Source organism: Nelumbo lutea, chromosome 2 (genome assembly GCF_056320005.1).
Source record: "Nelumbo lutea isolate HS-2025 chromosome 2, American lotus-T2T, whole genome shotgun sequence".
In the NCBI taxonomy this organism is placed as follows: Eukaryota; Viridiplantae; Streptophyta; class Magnoliopsida; order Proteales; family Nelumbonaceae; genus Nelumbo; species Nelumbo lutea.
The window spans coordinates 35,272,745-35,294,552 of NC_142685.1; the positions used below are offsets into that span (position 1 = coordinate 35,272,745).

General features: G+C 36.5%; 2 protein-coding genes, 1 long non-coding RNA gene and 1 pseudogene across 5 annotated transcripts in view; 3 read left to right on the forward strand and 1 right to left on the reverse strand.

The window, feature by feature from the left end:
* Positions 1–1,052: 1,052 nt before the first annotated feature.
* On the forward strand, positions 1,053–4,698 carry LOC148869823 (Rubredoxin-like superfamily protein). 2 transcript variants are annotated; one of them, XM_088967407.1, is made up of 2 exons: positions 1,053–1,828; positions 4,562–4,698. In XM_088967407.1, exon 1 carries the CDS (start codon positions 1,206–1,208, stop codon positions 1,794–1,796), a length of 591 nt encoding a protein of 196 aa, XP_088823533.1. In that variant the 5' UTR covers positions 1,053–1,205; the 3' UTR covers positions 1,797–1,828; positions 4,562–4,698. The 2 variants fall into 2 exon arrangements, with proteins under 2 accessions (XP_088823533.1, XP_088823532.1); XM_088967406.1 differs by having other exon boundaries at positions 1,053–1,822; positions 4,562–4,693.
* A 2,147-nt stretch (positions 4,699–6,845) lies between these two features.
* LOC148869824 (putative dynamin-related protein 4A pseudogene) lies at positions 6,846–12,387 on the forward strand (annotated as a pseudogene).
* Positions 12,388–16,365: 3,978 nt separating this feature from the next.
* LOC148869825 (uncharacterized) lies at positions 16,366–19,447 on the reverse strand. Its single transcript, XR_016106551.1, has 2 exons — positions 19,150–19,447; positions 16,366–16,713 (listed from the first exon to the last, which is right to left on the reverse strand). It is a non-coding gene; the product is annotated as an uncharacterized LOC148869825 (long non-coding RNA).
* Positions 19,448–21,044: 1,597 nt separating this feature from the next.
* Positions 21,045–21,808, forward strand: part of LOC148869826 (HAD-superfamily hydrolase, subfamily IG, 5'-nucleotidase) — a 48,557-nt gene continuing 47,793 nt past the window's right edge. The window contains exons 1-2 of one of the 2 annotated variants that reach the window (XM_088969463.1): positions 21,045–21,470; positions 21,563–21,778. In XM_088969463.1, coding sequence (XP_088825589.1) covers positions 21,392–21,470; positions 21,563–21,778 — 295 coding nt within the window. In that variant the 5' untranslated portion in view covers positions 21,045–21,391. The remainder of the gene's footprint in view (positions 21,471–21,562; positions 21,779–21,808) is intronic. The other variant, XM_088969464.1, reaches the window with a different exon arrangement.

The window sequence follows — 21,808 nt, forward strand, 5'->3', positions numbered from 1 at the left end:
TTAATGAACTAATTAAATTAAAAGTAAAATAATAAAATTAATGGTAAATGCTTATTGTATTTAATAAATTAGTTCTAACTTAATTAAGTCAGTTTCACTTAATTTGCTTACTTTGTTTAATTAGTTTATTTAATTCATTCACTTAATTTACTTAATTATTTTTCTGTTAAAATTAATTTGCATTTTGCATGCCCCATCCTTGACCCCCACCCCCCAATTCATATACCCTATACCCCGTCCCCGCCTCATACCCCAATGGCACTAAACATCTGAACATCGTCCTCATCCCTGTGAGCCCTGTGGGGAATGAAGATCGCTAAATTTGCCTCATTCCATCCTGGTCATTCTTTCTTATAAAATTATTTTTTTTTAACTTATTTAAAAATATACTATATTATATAATATAATATATACATATATTATATTAAAACCATATTATACACACTTTTAGTTGGAACAAATTTGGGACGGGAATTGGAGCAGGGCCGACAATTATGAAATACCATCCCCCCTTTATCCCCTGTTATCAGATCTTTGGATTTTCTCAAATCTGCCCGATTCCTGATTAGCGATCATAAAACCCGCCCCGATTAGGAATCATCATGAGTCACTGTCCACACGAAGTAACACAACCTGTTTCAACTTGATCCACTCCACATTTTATCATAGACTGGGATCCATTATAAGATTGAGATCCGCCTATCTGAAATGTGTGGTAGTGGATCTGAACTCGTCAGTCGTTCTGTCCTTCACACCCACCCGAACCCGGTGCCCCACATAGCGCGATCCAAACATCTCTTACTGGCAGATACCGAAGACGTTTCCAATGCACGCTGAGATGTGCATGTCGGGCGCCTGTGAAGCGCGCTATGTGGGACGCAAATGTGAACTCCACCCAGAGTCGTTTGATTTCAGCACCAATAGGATTCAGAAACCTCGATCCACACCTTTTTCTCTCTTCGCTGTCGCCTGTCGGATAAGGCAGGCACTAGGCATAACACCCACCTTGTATTTATCCGACCCCATTTCAGAATTCAGAAGTATATGCTTTACGTGGATCCTCTGAGCTCTCCTAGTCCCTCATTCCAACTTCTCTTCAGGACAAACAAGCTAAACAAGAACTTCGTTAACTCCATTGCAATTTCATTTTCTGAAATCTGCATAGAGGGAAAATACAGTTAGAGAGGAACAGTGCAAGGCCACCCATGGCGTTTGCAACTGCAAGACCCACTTTCTCTTTCCACCTCCGCACTTCACATGCTCAACCACAAAAACCCCATCTCGCCGTTCTCTCTCTTCAACCCTTCAAAACCCCAATTCAGTCCCTCCAAAGATCCCCACGACTGCAACTCGCTTCAAAGTCCATCGATGTCTCCAAAGAAGACAAGCCCATCTCGGAAGAACCCGCGTCGGCATCAGCTCCCACTGATTCTCCCCCTCCCGAAGAAGAGAAATTTGATAAGCGACGGCTAGAAGAGCGGTTCGCTGTATTGAACACCGGGATTTATGAGTGTCGGTCTTGCGGGTACCGGTACGACGAAGCAGTTGGTGATCCGTCTTACCCAATACCTCCGGGACTGCCATTCGATAGAATGCCAGATAACTGGAGGTGCCCAACTTGTGGAGCGGCGAAATCGTTCTTTGAGAGCAAGAGTGTGGAGATTGCTGGGTTTGCACAAAATCAGCAGTTTGGGCTTGGTGGGAACGCGCTCACTTCCGGGCAGAAGGCACTGCTCATCTACGGCAGTTTGTTCTTTTTCTTTGTACTCTTCCTATCTGGGTATTTTCTGCAATAATCCTAATTGAAAAGGGGGGAAAAGAGGTACAGGTCGGTTCCTTTATAACCCTTTTCAATTTGTTCTTTCTCTATTTCATTGTTTGTAGAGTTCTGATTATAAATATTTTTGAAAAGAGTTTTGTTCAAGAATATTTTGATGCCTCTCTGAGTCTCTGTAACTTTTGGGTGAATTGCTACTCAGTAATAGTCTAAACAATGAAAGAATTTGTTACCATACTGTGGGGGCATTGACATATTTAAGGATCAAGTAGAACTGTTAGGAAATCCAGGTTGCTTCGTTACTGGTCAATATACAGGTGTAACAAGTGGGGGGAGGGTGTTCTCCATGAATTGTTTTTTCTTGTTGCGAGTATCATCTGGTTTGGAAATAAATTGGTTCTTAAAACAAAAATATAGAAAACATGTTCTTGGTTGTGTAATGTGTTTATTGTTTCTAAAACTGAAATCATGTTACGTATTCTTGAATTTCTGGTTTGAAAAACATCTTCTCATTTAAAGGATTTCGCCTTTATGTATGGTTTTGTTTTTTAAAATAAAAAACAAGTGTTCGATTATGATGCTTGAAAGACATGATACTGGAAAAACTTATAACCAATCAACCGACATCATAAAAATGGAAACCAATCAAGTGGGTTTTCATCATAATCACAGAGGGGTTTGATTGGTTAAAGCCTTTCCGATATCATGTCTTTCTGGCATCATAGATTTTTCCTAAAAACAATTGCCACATCAGCAAAGACTATGATTATTGCTGATGTGGCAATTGCTTTTGTTTCGATTTTTGAAAAACAAAATCATAGATTTTCACAAAACTCCCTTAATGATAATGTTATTATGTTTCATAAATCATGTAATTTCTGGTTAAAAACCATCAGTTTGATGGTTTAAAAAACATGAATGGTTTTTAAAGCAAAACCAACTTTTTTTTTGCTGCATGGAAATTTCAACAACAAATGAAAACAAAAACATTCATGTTGTAGAACACCACTTAAATTTTTTACTACAAGTGCACCTAAGTGCATTTTTTTTCCCAACTATGGTATTAAGTCAATCTTTGCCAGAATTTTTGCCCTGGCCTTCTTCCTGGTTAATATAAGATGTATAATAAGCAAGGAGCCAAGGATGTTTAGATAAATCATAAGCAGACCATCAATAGGTGTGCCAACCTCCTTAATAATAACAAAATGGGGGAAGTTCTTTATATGGCTCTCCCACATTTAGGTTTGAGATTGACTTGATCTATAGGTGCCACGGTCATGTTCTCCTGTCTCAGTAAATATGGAGATGACAGTATTTGTTCTGGTGTTATGTTAGTGCTAGTCTATGAATAATCAGTGGCTTTCACTATCTGATTATTCCTATTAATCATCCATGTTTAAGGGGTTTGAATTCACTTTGGTCTGTTGCTGATAAAAAGGGGAAACACAGTTTCCCTTCAAGGCCATGGGATGGTGATGGCTGCTCAATGTTATCCTCCAAAGAAACTTACACCCTTAAATGAGGCATTTTCTTTATTTGGTTGAAAGATCAAAGTGCACCATGGTAAAAAGTGGAGGATTCAAAAGTATAATCAGATCATCTACGTCCAAATTCCCTACTTATTGCAAGAAACAAGCCTTTATCCCCTAGTTTTGGTGTTAATTTTGGTTAAGTTTGGCCTTATGGATGTGGATTAAAATTGTGAGATTTATCAAAGTTCTCAGAAACATAGTAAGGGGTATAGAAATTGTAGGAACATTATGGAAGTATTAGAATCTAAGATGAAAGTTTAGGAGATGATAGGATATGAACCTCTACATGCTTAGCTTATTATAACCAATTCAACCATTCAAATGCAGGAATTATAACAAATTACATGCACAACCTTAGAATACGTAAGGCTATAAAGTTTCAATTCCTAAATTGTACATAAACGAATGGTTCATATCCTTTTTTTTTTGGTAAATGGTTCATATCCATGAGTGTGTGATGCAGTATAAAAAGTAAATCATAAAGTATGGAAAACCAGAAATATACAACTTGAATATTATACTATCACATAAAAAAAAATCAATTTTCCACGCATTTAGAAGCAATAGCGTTTCCAATATGAATATGACCCTGCATTACAATATTGTTCTGCAATTTCCGTCTATCAAAAAACCCATGTATGGGTCAAGAAATGATCTAGACTTTAGCATAAGGTTCTTCCCACTTCTACAGTCTTCTAGAAAGGCTTTACTTGAGCTCTCTTGCACATACCAATGATAAATTCAATTACTCTTCCCTTTCATTTCTTGTGAAATTTTAAACTTCATAAAAACTTTCTCCTCATTGACATACATGCTCATTGTCTTCTAGAGAAATCCTAAATAAATTCCATTATAATGATATACCTGATCTAGAGCTCCAGGAAAGATAGATATCTACATTTCCAGCACTCTGCCTCCAATATACTCTTATAGTCTTATACTGATTGATATTAATATTTTCTGGCATATCTCTGGTTCCTCCATCCATGAACTTTTACCTAAAAGTTATCTAGCCCTTTTGAAAGTATGGCAGCTACCTCCCTTATATTTCCCTCATAAAAGCTCAAGTCTTTTGCAAAAACCTGCTAAAGAGGTTATGTCCACTTTTGTAATTCCTCCATCTATCTCTCCTCTATTTTCCAACATCAAAGCTAAACAGTTATTTTATTTATTTATTTTTCTGATCACTCTCAATAGTTCTTTATTAATGACAGTGAAGAACATATGATCTTCTTTTCTCCTTGGTTTTCAGAATAATGTGTTTGTGGAAGGATCAAGAGTTTGTGAACTTAGGTAACTTGCTTCCTTTCAAATTGCTGACTGATTGAAAACATTTACGAGGAACTTATATGGGACAAGGTTTGGTAAAAGGTTTCTCTTTTTATCCCTATTATCCTCTTTCAAGGAACTCTACTTTCTGGCTTTCTGTAAAGCTCTGCCCTTATCATTATCATCAAAGAACTTAAGAATGTGAGCAAAGCTAGAAGGTAGTGTAAATTTGAAGAGAACTGGATCTGGTTAGATACCGATCAAAAATAAAGATCTGGTTAGATCAATGTGAATACCTTGTAATTCAGAATTTATCATGAAATGTAGTCTGAGATGTATTAGATAACTGTGAATACATTGCTTTGATTGCACCAATTAAGTTCATATAAGTTGAGATTTCAGTGGCTTGTATGAAGCACAACAAACCACAATTCAACTTCAACAACCTGAGTACATTTTTTTGGTAAAGAATCTGAGTACTTCTTAGAACCTATTTGTTAGGACAATGACTCTGTAAAAAGTGTAGATCTTGTTTAAGGATTTTAAACACTGATTTGTGATGTTTCATTGAAGAATAAGAAATCATGTGTGACTCTCTTTCTGATACAAGGCAAGTATTATCCAGAGCTGGGCTTGGTAAGATTTTTTTCCTTTTTGATAATAAATCTTCTTACTCTCTTACAGTCTTACTCCTTCCCTCTCAAACAATGTAGGGTTTGTTCCATCTGTTTTATAGAAGATAAATACTTGGTGTGGGTGGCTTGGCCCAGCTTCTGTGTCATTGCATCACCATTTCGTTGGTTTTTATATCAGCCAATACATGGGTGAGTATGGGTCCATATTGGGCAATACAAATGATTTTCTTTTAAATTTGACAATTGAAAGTAAAACTAGATTGAGCAAAATCAGAAACACAAGTAAATGGTTCCAACCTGCTCGGAGGACTATGCCACCAAACTAATCCATCTTTAAAAGTTTTAGCCTTCTGAGATACAGTGTGAGCACTAACCGTTAATTTCCTGTTCTTACGTATAAACTTGACTGACTCAAAATCAGCAACTAACTGCAGAATCTTGTCTATCCAAACCCAAAAAGACCAAGCAATACCATTTAAATTCCTATTACACCCATCTATAAGAACCTTAGGCTCAGTTTGGAAGGAGTACAAATACAAATTTGTAGAGTGTAAAACTCTTATGTTTTGTATTATTTTGTATCTATTTGTGTTGTACATATTTGTACTTGTACTATTTACAAACTGAGCTTTAGAGTCTGACACAATCACAACTGAAAGTCAGTTTTGAGTTCTAGCAAAATAAAGAGCTCCCCAAACTGCTGCACATTCCGCTTCTATGGGTTCAGAAATCTTTTCTAGTCTTCCTCCTGCAGCCATCACAAATTTAAGATTATGAGAAAAGGCATGGAACCCAAAAGTTGCAAAAAGGAAATATCTGGTTAAAAGTTACAAGAACTCTATTTACAATCGGGGAATCCAGTTACAAGAATTATCATTTCGAGCCTGCCACAGAAAATACTACAACTTTTTGAAATCTGAAGTTCTATTGGTGATTTGGTGATAAACAAAGCTAACTCTTTAAAGTCCTGGAACGAGAACTAGCGACTTGGCGAGAATTAAAGCTCGAGTGTCGAGAGAAAGGACAAAACAAAAATACATGACAAACACTCTTTCATTTTCAGCTTACAAAAAGGTGCGTGTTCAGAATACTCTCAAGATCAGGCTGCACAAATATATTAACCAACAAATTATAATTCCGAATTATTATATATAACATATATAACAAAATTGGACAGTTCATGTCAGCATGTCAGAGAAGTTATTTATTTATTTTCTCTATTTTTATATTTTTATATTTTTTGTTTTAAAAATATAAAAAAATGATCATTGTCTATTTTGATTGGATCAAAGACTTTTGGATTTTCTGAAATTTCTTATTTTAATACAAAATTGTTATTACATTTAAAAGAGAGAGAGAGGGAATAGTAATAATATAAATCAAATAATATAGGGAGAATGGCAGATAAAGGTAACTTTTTGCCCTTAATATCAATAAAAATAATATTTTTATATTATAATTAAAATGGGATAGCATTTTTGGAAGAATATCAATAAAGGGTATTGAACAGTGTTGATCGTCTTCCTCCTCTGCATCCGAATGCCAAGTAAGACAGAGTGATAGTATGAGAACTGAGATGCACTACCTAACCCAAAAACCATCCACCCTAAGGATCTCATTTCTCTGGTTTTCATGGTGCCAGCAACTCATTCCATTGAAGATAAAATGTTCAAGATTGGTTTAGGAAATGTTAAGGAGGAAGACGACCAATTCAAGGTTGCGGCTCTTTGTTCATCTTACAATGATCAAATACGGCCACTCTTCAATATCGTTGTCGGAGATCAATCCTCCAGCAAGTCTAGTGTTCTCGAGTCTCTTGCAGGCACCAACCTCCCTTGAGGCCAGGGCATTTGCACTCATGTTCCTCTGATAATTCCTCTTTAGAACCACTAGGCACCCACCCTTGAGATTCGCTTGGAGTATCTTCATTGTGAGGTGGCCACCAATGAAATGAAGCCCATCTTTCGGAAGCCATTAACAACGCTATCGATGAGATTGTCGTCAACAGTAAGGGCATCTTCCATACTCCTCGCACTCTTGTAGTGAAAAAGAGGGGTGTTCCCGATCTCACCATGGTTGATTTGCCCGATATTATGAGGGTTCCCATTCATGGCCAGCCCGAGAATATCTATGAGCAGATTTCCAACATTATAATGGAATATATAAATCCGAAAGAGAGCATAATTCTCAATGTCTTATTGGCTACCGTTGATTTTACGAGTGAATCTATTAGGTGTCTCAACGTGTTGATAAAACCAGCGAGAGGACGAAGACAAGCAACAGAGAAAAAAATCATTAATTTCAAAATACACTAAATTTTTACTTAAAACTAATAAATATTAACAAAACTTAGTAAATATTAAAAACGTTTCAATTCTACATAAAAAATCAAACTTAATAAATACTAATAAAAATATTAATTGATAGTTTTAATGATATTATTATATAACTTTGTATCAATGCATTTTTAATTAATTAATAATTTTTATGAGTTGAGAACTTTATTATGCATAATGAACTCATTAAAAATGATTTAAAATGTAGAATCCATTTTATTAATAGTATTTTATTGCAAAAATTACTAAATAACAATACAAAACACCAACAATTAATTAAAATTTAGGAAAATTCTAAAAAACCTAAACATAAATAAAATACCGAAAATAATTTAAGATATTGAAAAATAATAGTATTTTAGATTAATTAGGGTATTTAATTAAAAATAATTAAAAAGAAAACTTAATAGTATTTTTTTATTGGAACATACAAAAATTTATTAAAAACACACCCAAGCCAGAAACTATTGAAAAATATTGAAAATAAACAATATTTTTCTTGATTAAGGTATTTATTTACTTATTTAATTTATTTTTATTGAAATCAAGTGCAAATTAATTTGTAGTGACTAATATGAAAAAATAAATGCTGAAAATACTGAAGATTATTGAAAAATACTCATATGCAAAAATTACCGAATAGTAATGAAAAATACCACAAATTAATTAAAAATCTGGGAATTCTGAAAACCCTAAAACTTAATAAAATACTAAAAATAATTAAAAATAAAATTAATTGTATTTTATTGCAAACATTACTGAATTATAATGAAAAAAGTGATGTATTTACTAATTATTTAACAGAATTTTTAAGTATTAACAGTAATTATTTTTAAATTATAATTAATAGTAATTCTAGTTTAAGCTATAAATAACAGAAAATTACATGTAATCACCAAAAATTACATTTAATTACAAGAAAATTATATTTAATTAGTTTTTCCAATATTTCTGAAAATATGATAATTTCCAGAGAATTACTGAATTTTAAATAAATACAGTAATTTAATAATTACAATATTTTAATAGCTAACAATAATGTAATAATTAATAGTATTTTAATAAATATAATATTTATTAAAAACAGTACTAATAATTACATAATAAATAATATATTTATTAATTAACAGTAAATTAATAATTACAGTATTTTTAATAATTAACAGTCTTTTAATAAGTACAATATTTATTAATTAACAATACTTAATTAATTTGAATATTTATTAATTAATAGTATTTAATTAATTAACCATATTCTCAATAAATACATTATTTATTAAAAATAGTATTTTATTACAATATTAATAATAATTAATTATATTTATTTAAGTATTTTATTTATAACATGCAATCTATATATGATTTGAAACCTAATAACTATAACTAATAAAATTAATAAACTTAAAAAGAATATTAAAATTAGCAAGTTTTTATCTAGCAATTATTAAAAGCTATGAAATTAATGAGAATTAATTAGTAGTTCATTAATTAAAAAACTGAATTATAAGTTAATGGGATAATTAAAATAAATATAAAAAGTAAAAGATTATGAAAAATAAAAATAAAACCATTTGCATAATGTCATCAGACTCATGCTTTGGGTTGATCATTTATAACTTAGTCCAACCTTGGGCTCAAGCAAATATTTTCTTCTAAACTAGTTATAGCTCAGATCTACATCAAGCCCAAGCATAAATTATTGATAGGATAATTAAATTTTAATAGGTTTTATTAGGGGTGAGCATCATTTTGTTAAAATAGGAAAACCAAACCAAATATTTCGATTTCTGTTTTTTTCGGTTTGGTTTTTTCGATATTTGGTTAATTCGATTTTCGGTTTTAGTTTTTAAAATTAGAAATTTGATTAACCAAATTAACTAAACTTTCTATTATTATATGTAATATATGATATATAATATGTAACATATAATATTATATATATATATATTAATATATAATATAATGAAGTTTGATTTCATAATATATACTTTATAATATATAATATATATTAATGTTAGCACGTCTCCAATCACGCTAAAGAGATGTTTGGAATTCCAAAGCATCTTCTCCATGAGATTAATTAATTTTGGTTTCAAATCTTAGGTAGGCCATATGTCCCTCTCTCTCTCTCTCTCTCTCTCTCTCTCTCTCTCTCTCTCTCTCTCTCTCTCTCTAATTACTTTCTTTAAATCATTGTAGACATTAGAGCTAAGATAGTTGTAGTTTGTAGAGCGAGTTCCAATTCGTTGCAAAGTTAATTTCAGAGATAGTTCCACTTCCACACATCTTCTATGTTTCGTTGGTTTCAGAGTTTGTTCTCAAATGAACTATTGTTGTTGCAGAAGTAGTTTCAGAGTTTTTTTTATTATTTTATTACTGAGGTTTGTTGCAGATTTCTGCGTTTTTCAAGTCAGTTTTTTTTTTCCTTTGTTTACCAGTCTTTTTCCTTTGAATTCATGTTTGTTTGTCCAGGTGCGTTTTGTATAAATAAAATGACGTTGCACAATCCGGGTGCTCCCTACTGGAGGTGATTTGGCTCCCAGTAAACGACGGACTTGATTGATCTGCAAAAAGTAAATCAGAGAACCCGGGGTGGTTTACTCGGCGAGGTCGCTCCGATGCTTAAGTTAGTACTTGGTTGCGAGCTGATAATAGCTTAGAATGCAAGAGAGCTAGAGAGCAGAGATTACGCGTACCTTTCACCCCCGGGGGGTGGAGCCTTTATATAGTGAAGTGTTCGCGGGTTTCGCGGAGTGGTTCCAGGATCCTCGTGACGATGAGGCCTGTTTCCGCGCTAATTGGGGATAATGCTGCCAACTTATAAGGTTCACCACTTCCGCCTGAATCGGATGGGGGAGATAATGCTAGCTATTACGAGGCATGATCCCATGAAGCACAGAATCTGGTGGCGAGATCTTTGTGGTTGCCATGCAGTGGTCGGTCAATATTACCTGAGCTAGTGACCTTTGGATCCGACCTGGTATGAATGTCGAAGTGCCTTGGGGCCGAGGTGGTCCTGATGTGATCTTGCACCGAAGTGAACTCGTCCCGAGGTGGACTTGCCCCGAGGTAGTTTGGTTATCCGATCTTGATCTGTTGTAGACTTGGCATGTCGGAATGAGCTGTCACCCTGCTAGTTAGGTTGTGTCCACGTGTCCCCTTATTACTACGTCGGGCCAAATCACCCTTCATCAATTGTCCCCCACTCCTCGAGCCAGGGGTCCTGACCCGGTGCGGGGAGTTCATGATGAGCCAAGTGGATTTGGTCCGAGGTTCAGGTAGATAGTCAGATGAATCACTGGTCGGACTTGTTCAGACACTCGGCTCAACCAGGAAAAACCTAGGTCACATCTGGTCTACGTGCGGACGTCACGCGATCTATAAACTCCGCGGACGTCAAAAAACGCGCTAAACCGATTTCATCCTCAGGGGTCGCACAGCCGGTTTTCCAAGGAGTCGTTGGATTGCTTCAATCTCAACCATTAGTTTTCAGACATAGCGGCTATAAATAGGGGGGGCCCGAGACTCATTTTTCTTGCTACAAATTCACAAGTCTTCGTTTTGAGGTCGCGTCGGAATCCTTCAACTCGCTACTTCCTTCTTCTTTTTTCGATGTCACTCTTCTCTTGGTGAGTTCGTGTTTTCCTAAGTTTGTTTTTCCTTTGTTTTTAATCATGTCTAGCTCTAGCATAGATAGGCTCTTAGGTAACTCTAGTGAGGTCGAGGGGGCCGAGGTGCAATCTGCGGCCCCTGCTGGGGAGATCAGCTCGTTGCTGGGCGACTCCCCTCTTCGGTCTTTGGAGGGAACTTTGGTCCCCGAAGTTGAGCCATCTCGGCTCAGGGAGACCAAGGTTCAGGAAGAGGGACCATCCTCTAGAACAAAGGCTCCATCTTCTTCCTAGGGTCGGGATCCATACGACTTCGGTCCTTCTACTTTGACCTCGGATAGGCTAATGTACTTAGTAGCTCGCTATCATCTTCTCGATATTTTAGTCTTTAGTGTTCTTCTAGGTCAATATCCTTGGGCTCATGATCACCATGAGCTCGCGGTCTTTGAGGAGCAGCTCGCTGTCGGGCTAAGCTTCCCGCTTCACCCCCTTCATCATAGAGATAGTCAAATTCTTTAACATCACCATCGACCAACTACACCCGAACTCTATTCGAAACATAGCAGGTACCATCTCCCTATTCCACATGTACAACCGACCTTTGTCCCTAGATGTCTTCAGCTTGATCTATGCAATCAAGAAAAATTCTGCTTGTCTACACGGGGACGACAGACAAAGCTACTACATCTTTCCTCAGCCTGGGTTCAAAATCCTATTTAGTAGCCCGAACAAGATTCCGACCTGGAAGAGGAGGTACTTCATTGTCCAAAATCCTAAAGGATGGTCTTTTCCAACTCACTGGAGGGTGGCTATCAAGGATCCCGTGGTGAGCTTAGATGCAGAAACTACAGCAGTTACCAACTCGTGGAGGGACCTCGGCCTCAAGATGAAAGATTTCTTAGCCGAGGAGAAGCTTGTGCGAGCTGAACTGAGCCTTCTTGGTAGGTTTTCACCTCGGTTTTTACTTTAAGGTCCTCTTTAAATCGCGGCTAACCTTTTACTCTTGCAGTTACCATGCCGGAGGTCAATGCCAAGAACCTTCTCAAGAGCTTTCAGAAAGGGAAGAAGAGGAAGGCTTCAAAGAAGCCTCGCCGAGAGGCGGATCCTTCTACCCCCGCCCCATCTGAAGTCCTTGCCGTGGAGCCAATCTCTGTCGAGCTCCCCGAGGAGGAGGTCAGCCCTCAACCCCCCGTAGTGGACCTAGATGAAGACCAGGAGGAAGGTGCTTAGCCTCATAAACTGGAGAGCACTTCTGTACCCGAGTAGGAAGGCATCCAGCCTCATGAGCCAAAGAGCGCTTTTGCACTTGGGTTCAAGTCCCCCAAAGAAAGCATAATGACTATTCGGCTCGGAATGCGCAAGAGTAGGGATGTCGTCTTTCCTGACAAGGTCCTAGCTAGGTGCATCTGGGACTGGAAAGAATCTACATGATAACTTGGGTCGAATGACCCGTCATACTTATCCAGCGGAGGTACTTTGAAGTCCTTCGGCATTGGGGTGGCTGGTAGCTTGGAGGACAAAGGAGATGGCACAAAGAAGAGGGGAGCGGTCTTCGTGGCTTTCGAGCACACCTCCTCTTTACATTTAGGCTATTCGGGCTGACTAAGTCTAGTGAGCTGGCTTGGAGCTACTGCTCATCATGCCTTAGGACGTCGCCTTTGCTATTTCCTGACTAGCTCCGCATTGGTGTTGCTGACCTCTGTGTTGTTGGGCAATGTCCTAGCATGAAGTGGTTCAGACTACTGACGCTGGCTACTGTGAATAGAAAAGCCTCGTCTGGAATCCACGGCTAGAACCCCGAACCGGTTCCGCTTGTGAGGGCCAAGGTGAAGTAGCTCTGGTGGGCTGGGTGTCTCCCGACTGGTTCACTTGCTGCGAGGCGGGAGGAGTGACTTGCCTTTCCCTCCTGCCGCGGGACGAGACCTGGCTCCCGAGAGGATTCTTGATCTGGGAAGTCTCTTCCCGGTGAGGAGGGCGATTGTTCTGATGGTGAGACTTGTTCTGTTGTGTCATCAGATGCCTAGGTGGAACTGGTTGTTGATTTTTCTACAACGGTAGGAACTGCTACTGGTAGATGTGGTGCAAAACCTGCTACTAGTAATGCTGAAATGGACCTGTTGCATTTGAGCTTGAATAGCCCGCACGCAATGTACCAGGTCGTCAATTTGATTATGCCCGACTACAGGGGGAACCATAGAGGACTCAATGAAGGTCACACCCACCGTAGGAAGGAGTGGGGCATTCACTGGTGCTATGATTCGAGGTATGTTCAACGTTGGAATCCCATCTACAGAGAGAGGCACTGTGAACTGACCGATGCACACGGCTGTGACCTGAGGTTGCCCCCCGAAGACATTCATTTAACCATTTTGTTCGGCGTTCTTGGAGGATGCCATTGATTCTGAGTTTGAGATTTTTGGTGGAAAGAGGCTTCTAGTAGCATTTCCCACAGATGACACCAAATGATGTTGCACAATCCGGTTGCTCCCTACTAGAGGTTGTCTGGCTCTCAGTAGACGACGGACTTGATTGATCTACAAAAAGCAAATCAGAGAACCCGGGGTGGCTTCCCCGGTGAGGTCGCTTCGATTCTTAAGTTAGTACTTGGTTGCGAGCTGATAATAGCTTAGAATGCAAGAGAGCTAGAGATCAGAGATTACACATATCTTTCACCCCTAGGGGGTGGAGCCTTTATATAGTAGAGTGTTCGCAAGTTTCACAGAGTGGTTTCGGGATCCTCGTCACGATGAGGGAGATAACGCTGCCAACTCATAAGGTTCACCACTTCCGCCCGAATTAGATGGGGGAAATAATGCTAGCTGTTACGAGGCATGATCCCGTGAGGCGCAGAATCTGGTGGTGAGATCTTCGGGGTTGCCATGTAGTGGTCGGTCAGTATTACCTGAGCTAGTGCCCTTTGGATCTGACCTGATATGAATGCCAAAGTGCCTTGGGACTGAGGTGGTCTTGATGCGATCTTGCACCAAGGTGAACTCGTCCTGAGGTGGACTTGCCTCGAGGTGGTTTGGTTATCCGAGCTCAATCCATTACAGACTTGGCATGTCGGAATGAGCTGTCCCCCTGCTAGTTAGGTTGTGTCCACGTGTCCCCCTGTTACTAGGTCGGGCCAAATCACCATTCATCATAAATAATTGGTTTAAGTCGGTTCAGACGTTAATCTTGCAAGAGTAATAGACCAGGTATGAATTCTTCAAAACAAAACGTTATTGTATTCTAAAACCGATCAAATATTGTTTCTAAAATCTAAACAGACTCATTGAAACCGGATTCAGTGAGCATGCATTATAGCCTTGCATCGGGAATATCTCCCCATGAAATAAAGTACAAAAATGCGGAAATGTTTCCGATGTAATGCTGTAAAGGTTGTTCGAACGATATTCGAATTGGCCTTGCATTGACTGAAGCCAATCCAAGATTGATTAGAGGTAAAAAAAAATATGAAAATGTAGGAAAAAATAAATTGGTTCGTTGCGTGAGCCGCTTTAACTTACGGGTGAACAAGACAACCCAAATCAGTCATCTCTGCTTACCTGATTTTGAAAAATTGTCGAGACCATATAGACCCAATCCGTGTAATACATGGGATGGGTTGAAAGATATTTAATTTGATAATAATAATAATAATAATGCACAAATAATTCAGATATTTATTAAAAATGTTCTACAATATCAATTTATTTTAATATCCCCAGTAATTAATTAGTTATTTTAATATTTATTATTGCCTTTAAAATGAACGAAAATGCAAAAATAAATTAATCTTAACTAAAATTAACTTTCTACTAAAAATTATTGACAATTAATTTTAACACTAATATTTTTTAAAATGTCAAATATGAATTTTTCAGTAATTTTTGAAAAATAATTTTGAGATACTTATTAAAAATATTTAGTGATATCAAATTATTTAAATATTTTTGGCAATAATTGAAAATAATTTTGAGATACTTATTAAAAAATATTCAATTTATTGATATTTTCAGTAATTAGTTATTTTAATGTTTCCATTAATTATTTATTAATTTTAAAGTTACTAAAAATGCAAAAAAAACATAATTTTAACTACAATTATTTTTCCACTAAATATTAGTGAAAGATTTTTAGTAATATTAAAATTTGATATTTTTCAAAATGTTAAAAATTTATTTCAGTAATTTTTGCTTATTAATGTTTCAGTAATTATTGAACATTTTCAATATTTTTTTTTGTGGAAATTCATTTCAGTAAAAATCAATTACATATAATGATTGAAAATAATTTAATATATTTTTGAAACTTAGTTATTGATTTTCAGTGATTTAATTTATGTATTTTTATGAAATGATCAATCAATATTTGTCAAGGATTAATTAATTATTCAGATCAATAATTACTGAAAAAATAATAATTGAAATTTATTGAAAAATTACTAATTGTGGTTCATTTATGTATTTAGTGATATCAATTGATTATGATGCTGAAATTGTGGTGAAATTATCTCTTGATTTTGAATTATTTGTATATTTTCCCATGCATCGCACGGGTCCCGCTAGTGAAAATATATGTCAAATCCCACCTTAATCTATTAAATTTCAAACTTGTCACCTTAATCTGCCTACAAGTGGCATTAACTCGACACCTCAACAACTAAGGGAGACCTCAGCTCGGCACCTCGGCTACAAGGAAAATTTCAGCTTGACACTTTAGTTGTTGAGGGAGACTCATTTGCTAGGGAGACCTCAATGCGCCACTTCAATAGCTAATAGAGACCTGCAATCAAAGGTAGCTGAGCTCGAACTTCCGAGCTTTTGACTCGAGCTGAGGTCGAGCTCAAGGGTCTAATTCGAATCAAGCTCGAGCTTGAACATGATAGTTTATGAGCGAGCTGAACTCAAATAGCCAAATATTCAGCTTGGCTTGGCTTGAGTCCACCCCTACCCACAGGAAACCCATTCCCGTTGGGGATCAAGGACGAGGATGGAGGTTAATTTCAGAATCAAGGTCAAGGACGGGGAATATGACCCCCAACTCGTTACCATTCCTAATTAAAGTTAGCATATCATAAGTATTAATGAGATATATATTGATTTTCAAAGCATATACATGCAAATTTTAAGCCTTCCACAATTTGTGTCAATGTTTCCCAAATGTATCGCAGTAGTTCATACTTCACATACTGCCATTATGCTTCTATGGGATTTAAGGGAATTTTTCTCTACTACATCCAACTGTATTGTAATAATTCCTAAAATGTACCAAATATTGTCTCTCTATATTGTTCACAATAATGATACTTTTACCCTTGCATAAATTGGCTCAGAATTCAGGAATGATACAATCTCAAACCTAATAGAATTAAGACATAATGCTTATCCAAACCAAACAATATAAGGTCAGATCAATTGTAGTCATGGAGACCTAGGAATGGCAATATCCTATTTGGTAAGTGACCTGTGATCCGATGTAGACAATCGATCAGCCATGTGGTACACTAGAACCATTCAGCTAAGATCAGGTCCCAAGTATTCCTGCCTCCAATTCTCAAAAGAGCCAACTCTTTTACAAGAAAATTTTGCAAAAAAAAAAAAAAAAAAAGAAATGTTCAATTCTGGATGATGTGCCAACCTCCAATTGGAAACAATTTAGAGGGTGTTTGCTGAATGGTTTTGTTTTTTAAAACAAAAATAATTATCATGTCAACAAAAACAATACAATTTCCCTAATGTAGTAGATTAAAAAAACAAAAAGCAAAAAAACAAAAAAAAAAAAGTATTCACAAACACCCCCCTTAATGTGACCTATAGGCTGCATAAGTGATTTCTATCTGTCAAATGGCTATAAATTTGGCCACATTAGACCATTTTGATGAGCCAATTCAATTATTTATTATCATTTCTAACAAGAGAATCCTCTATGATTTTAAGTGAAGTTTCAAATTTGTGAAATGTGTTTTTTCTAATACAAATTTGCCTATTCTCTTCTCAAATCTTAGTTGGTCAAGGTTACCCTCTCTTTCACTTGACTTTTTTATATTTCTTCTTTCTTCTTCATTTAATGGCGCAGTTCAACACCAAAGGTGCTCTGTTCGAAGCTATGCTTGTGGACCAAAATCCATGCAACTCTTTTTTGATCACTGCATCAATTTCTAATCCGCATTCACTCACATTAGAGTTGGGAAATTGACCCTTCATTTTTGTGAATAAACCAAATAGAACCCCAATAAGAAAAATGTTCGACAAATATAACGTAGGGATTCACCTGTAGAAATTCTGTGTAGAAAATTCTATCTACAGGATAATACCTTTGCTTATATGAATCATGTGCAAATGAACAAAGGGTGCATTTATTTTTCAATAAATGGAGGAGGGGTAGTTGGTCAGTGGGAAAATTGACCAACTCTCCTGCATTTGTTTCTTTCATAAAGGTGGATTCCACAATAAATGAAGCTTCCCTTAAGGCCCCGTTTAATTTTCGGTAAGTTATTTATCCAGATAAATACAATTGTCTGGATAAGTATTTCCTAGGAATGACTTATTACGGTAAATTCATTTATCCATGTTCTTTTATTTATCAGGTAAATAAGACAATGGCCATTTTAACCATAAATTTTCATTATTAAAATGAGCATTTTGTTCCATTCAAGTGTTAATGAGTGGGAAAATCATTTGCCCACCTACAAGATGGGTAGGAAAATAAACTTTCCTTGGTCTCTACATAAATCTAAAAAAAATTATACGGATTTCTTGGTCAATGGGAATCAAGATCCCATTGATTGACCAACTTTCCCTCCTCTCAAAATCTGAAAGAAGAATGTCCCCTAATGCTCAGTTTGGAAGGAGTAAAAATACAAATATATAGAGTCTAAATCCTTATATTTTCTATGTATTTGTATTGTACATATTTATATTTATACTCTTTCCAAACTGAGCCTAAGTATCATTTACCATCTTTCATGTGAATAAGTAACTTTTTCACCCAAGGGAAAAATGCTCAAAACTAGTAATAAAACTAATATCACTTACTTGCTTAAGTGCATTTACTCAAATAAACAATTTTTCTAAAATAACTAAATAACAGAAATAGAGAACACTATAATATTTTTATATAAAAAACGAATAGGAAAACCATGAAACCTAATCTAGGCAAATATCCACTATTTTAATGTGAATAATGATGTTACAACTCTTTTGTTATAGACTGAGTCGTCCAATATCAAAAGATAACGACTCTAAAATAATTACGAGTCCAAAGGATAAAGGCTCACTAAAATAATTAATAATCACCAACAAGTTGTATTCAAATAAATAAAGCCAAAAAAGAGCTAAGAAAACTCCTTTTGGAAAATCCAATAAAGAGCCCAAACCCACAAAGAACTTGGTGGAGACCACCCAACACTACAATCAATACTTAGCATGGTTTTTAAAAAACGAACCAGAAACAGAACCGGTTAGGGGACCGGTTTCTGGTTAAGTGGTTCAACCATACGGGTCAAATGGTTTGACCCGTGACATCATAAATAAATTAAAATTAAAAATAACATAAAATTAAATAGAAAACAGAAAAAAATATAGAAGATAAAACTATCTAAATAAAAAATAATATAGTATAAAATACATAAAATACAGAAAAATTCTTAAAAATACAGAAAAAACACAAAAAAATTCAAAAAATAAAGTAAAAATAGCTTGAAATAAACCCTTAAATCTATATGTAAAAATCAGTGCAAAAAAACCATGATTTTGGGTTGTGAGAGATGTTTGGCTGAATATTCTTCATTCGTGAAATGAAAGACCCCTTTGAGGAGGAAATTGATTTATTGAAAACAAAGATTGAGCAGCAAGACAGGTAGCCTGAAGAGACAAACCAGAGCAAGCTAAAGAAGACAAACTCACTACTCCTCATCGTCTTTTTTCTTAGCAAGGCACTTAAACCAGAACTCACCCAGCCTGGTCTATTATTTTTCCAAAAGAAAAAAAAAAGTGACAAACTCACTGCAAACTCACGAATTTGGGTTGTGACTTGTGAAGATGTTTGTCCGCTACAAACTCACTAGACAACCGTTGCAAACTTGCCATCCGCCGCTGCAAACTCGCCTGCCGCAACTCTTACTACTGGAGCCTGGAACTCTAGAAGTGCTGCAAACTCGTCGCCGCTGGTAGCCGTTATTCGCTGTTGATCGGTGTGTATTGTCATCGGATGCTGGAGGTACTGGTTGCCGTAGGTGGTCAGTTAGGTGTGAGGGTTGAGAGAAGGGAAGGGTTAGAATGAAAATGGGTTCTAACCCTAAAGGCATTCGATTTTGATTTGGGGATTGAAGTCATTTTATTTTTTGCTTTTTTAAATTAAAACTGTGAAAATAAAAAAGGATAACCCGCGAACCACTACCCAGGTCGAACAGTTTAGCGGTCCGACCACCTGGGTCAGTGGTTTTTTTGACTTTTCAACATTTTCTTTTTTTTTTCAAATTTTTGGTTTCTAGTATAACCGGATTCGGGGGCTGACCGGTTATCGATTTTTCTGATCCAATTTTGAAAACCATGTTTAGGAGTGTTATAGTGTTACACTAAAAATTCATTTTCGAGATTGGCTTGTTTTGTGGATCAATGTAGATCTGGACCAAATGTGGCAAATGGGTTGTTAATTTGGATTGGGCCAACGTGGGTTAAGCGTTTGATAAATTTTGAATGGGCCTGGGCCCGATGTTGTGTTAATTCTTGACAGCTGTATTTTACTTGTGTAACTTGACAATACACCTATTAATTTGTTAAATTAGCACATTTGGACATTATCATGTAATCATTACAAGTATACAATGAGAAAGATAGCTATCCTACTGGGTTTATATTTATAATATACTGATATACAAATATATATATATATATATATTATTTATATGTACAATTGGTTTGACATTCTTAAAAACTACATCAGTTGGTCTGAATCTAATAACAAAAACTGATCTCGAATCTCGACCCAATTGTAATGGATTCATAATAATAAAACCCAGAACATACCCAGAGGTCCCTAATAACGCTGATCGAGATAGATGGATGAGTGGGTGTACTAAAATTTAACAATTCTTATGGTACCGGAAAGGTATGTGAGTGATGCCACACGATCTGAACGGCAATGGGCAAGTCGAGATCTCGGCAACGACGAACTTAACACAAATGCCATAGCATCCTCGGGCAAGAGGCTTCAATGGTTAAGTCAGTGAAATGGAAGAGTGAAGGAGATGAGTCTCAAGGAAAAATTGTGTAGAAGGTAGATTGAAGTGAAGTGTGCCAAGATGAGTGAGGATCAAGTGTATAGAGTGCTTAGAGAGATGGAACGAATGAAGGTCTTAATAATTTATAGAGGAAGGGCCTCTGTTCTGGAATGGATACATCATCTACACATGATTGGAATCTGAGTCTACCTATCATGCTCATGGTCAACCTGTTATATATGAATTTGGATCTGTTTCTCATGGAGCTCTTCACACTAATTTTACAGCCACATCCTATCATGTATTGAAAATATTTCCTGTCAATAATATTATACAAGTACTGAAAATGTTACTGATCCCAATGTGTGGCTGATACATATTATGAGGTCCATATGAGGAATACTCTGCGACAAATACATCCAGACTAGTTATATGCATGTTGAATTGGCATCTCCTCACAGTACTGATATGGTAGTAACACAATACGATATATCCGTATCAAAAGTATTGTATATAGCCATTAATATCATACGATATATTCATATAAGAAGTATTGTATTGATACTAATTTAATCTTTCTATCGGGTTTTCAGTTTCTTAGGTATCGTTACCGTTTGGTACCATAATCGAACACGAAATTTACCCTACAATGAGACAAAAAACCGAGATGGACTGATCGGCACCGTGTTTTAAGTTTTAACTTTTTGATGGGCCGTCGCAATAACTTGTGCGACGATTATGCAGCAGATGTCGACTTCTCTTCACCACCTCTGCACAGTATCAACACACACATCGATCTCCACGCGCCTCTCTGTAGGCTGAGAGCCTGAGATCGAGCTCCTCTCTAGATTCATTAGTGGAGCCCACTTCAGTTGTTAAGCCCCAAGAATCGAACACAGTTTTTGTTCAAATGGGCTGCGTTTCAACTGTCTGAAACGGCGACTGCTATATACACTCTGACACTCATCATTGGAATCCGAAATCAATTTCGATCTTATCGAACATATGCAGAGCTGAGCTTCCTTCATGGCCTCCATTCGCAGGCTTCTTCCTTTCTGTTCTTCATTACAGAGGACGGGCTTTTCTCTTCGAGGAACTGCAGAAGGTCCTTCCTATTTCTCTTGTATCTATCCATCTATTATCTGGTTTTGGGAAGAAGAGAAAAATTCTTAGACATAGCAACTTGTTTTAATCCAGGGTTTGGAGTCGGAGGTTCATGTAGAAGCTTCAGTGCTACAGTAGCGTCGGAAGAAGCTATTTTCAAATGCCCGGACGAAGATGGACGGGTGGAACCAGAGGTTCTGGTTATGGAAGATGGGATCGCAAAGATCCGACGTGAATTTGAGGCGGCGAAACAAAGCTTCCTCAAGATTCCAGAGGCTCTCAGAGAAATGCCCAAAATGAACCCTCGAGGTTATACTTTTCTTCCTTCCATTCGAACTT

Excerpts from the sequence above, each read along its gene's own strand:
- LOC148869823 (XM_088967407.1), top strand. The coding sequence starts at position 1,206 with ATGGCGTTTGCAACTGCAAGACCCACTTTCTCTTTCCACCTCCGCACT.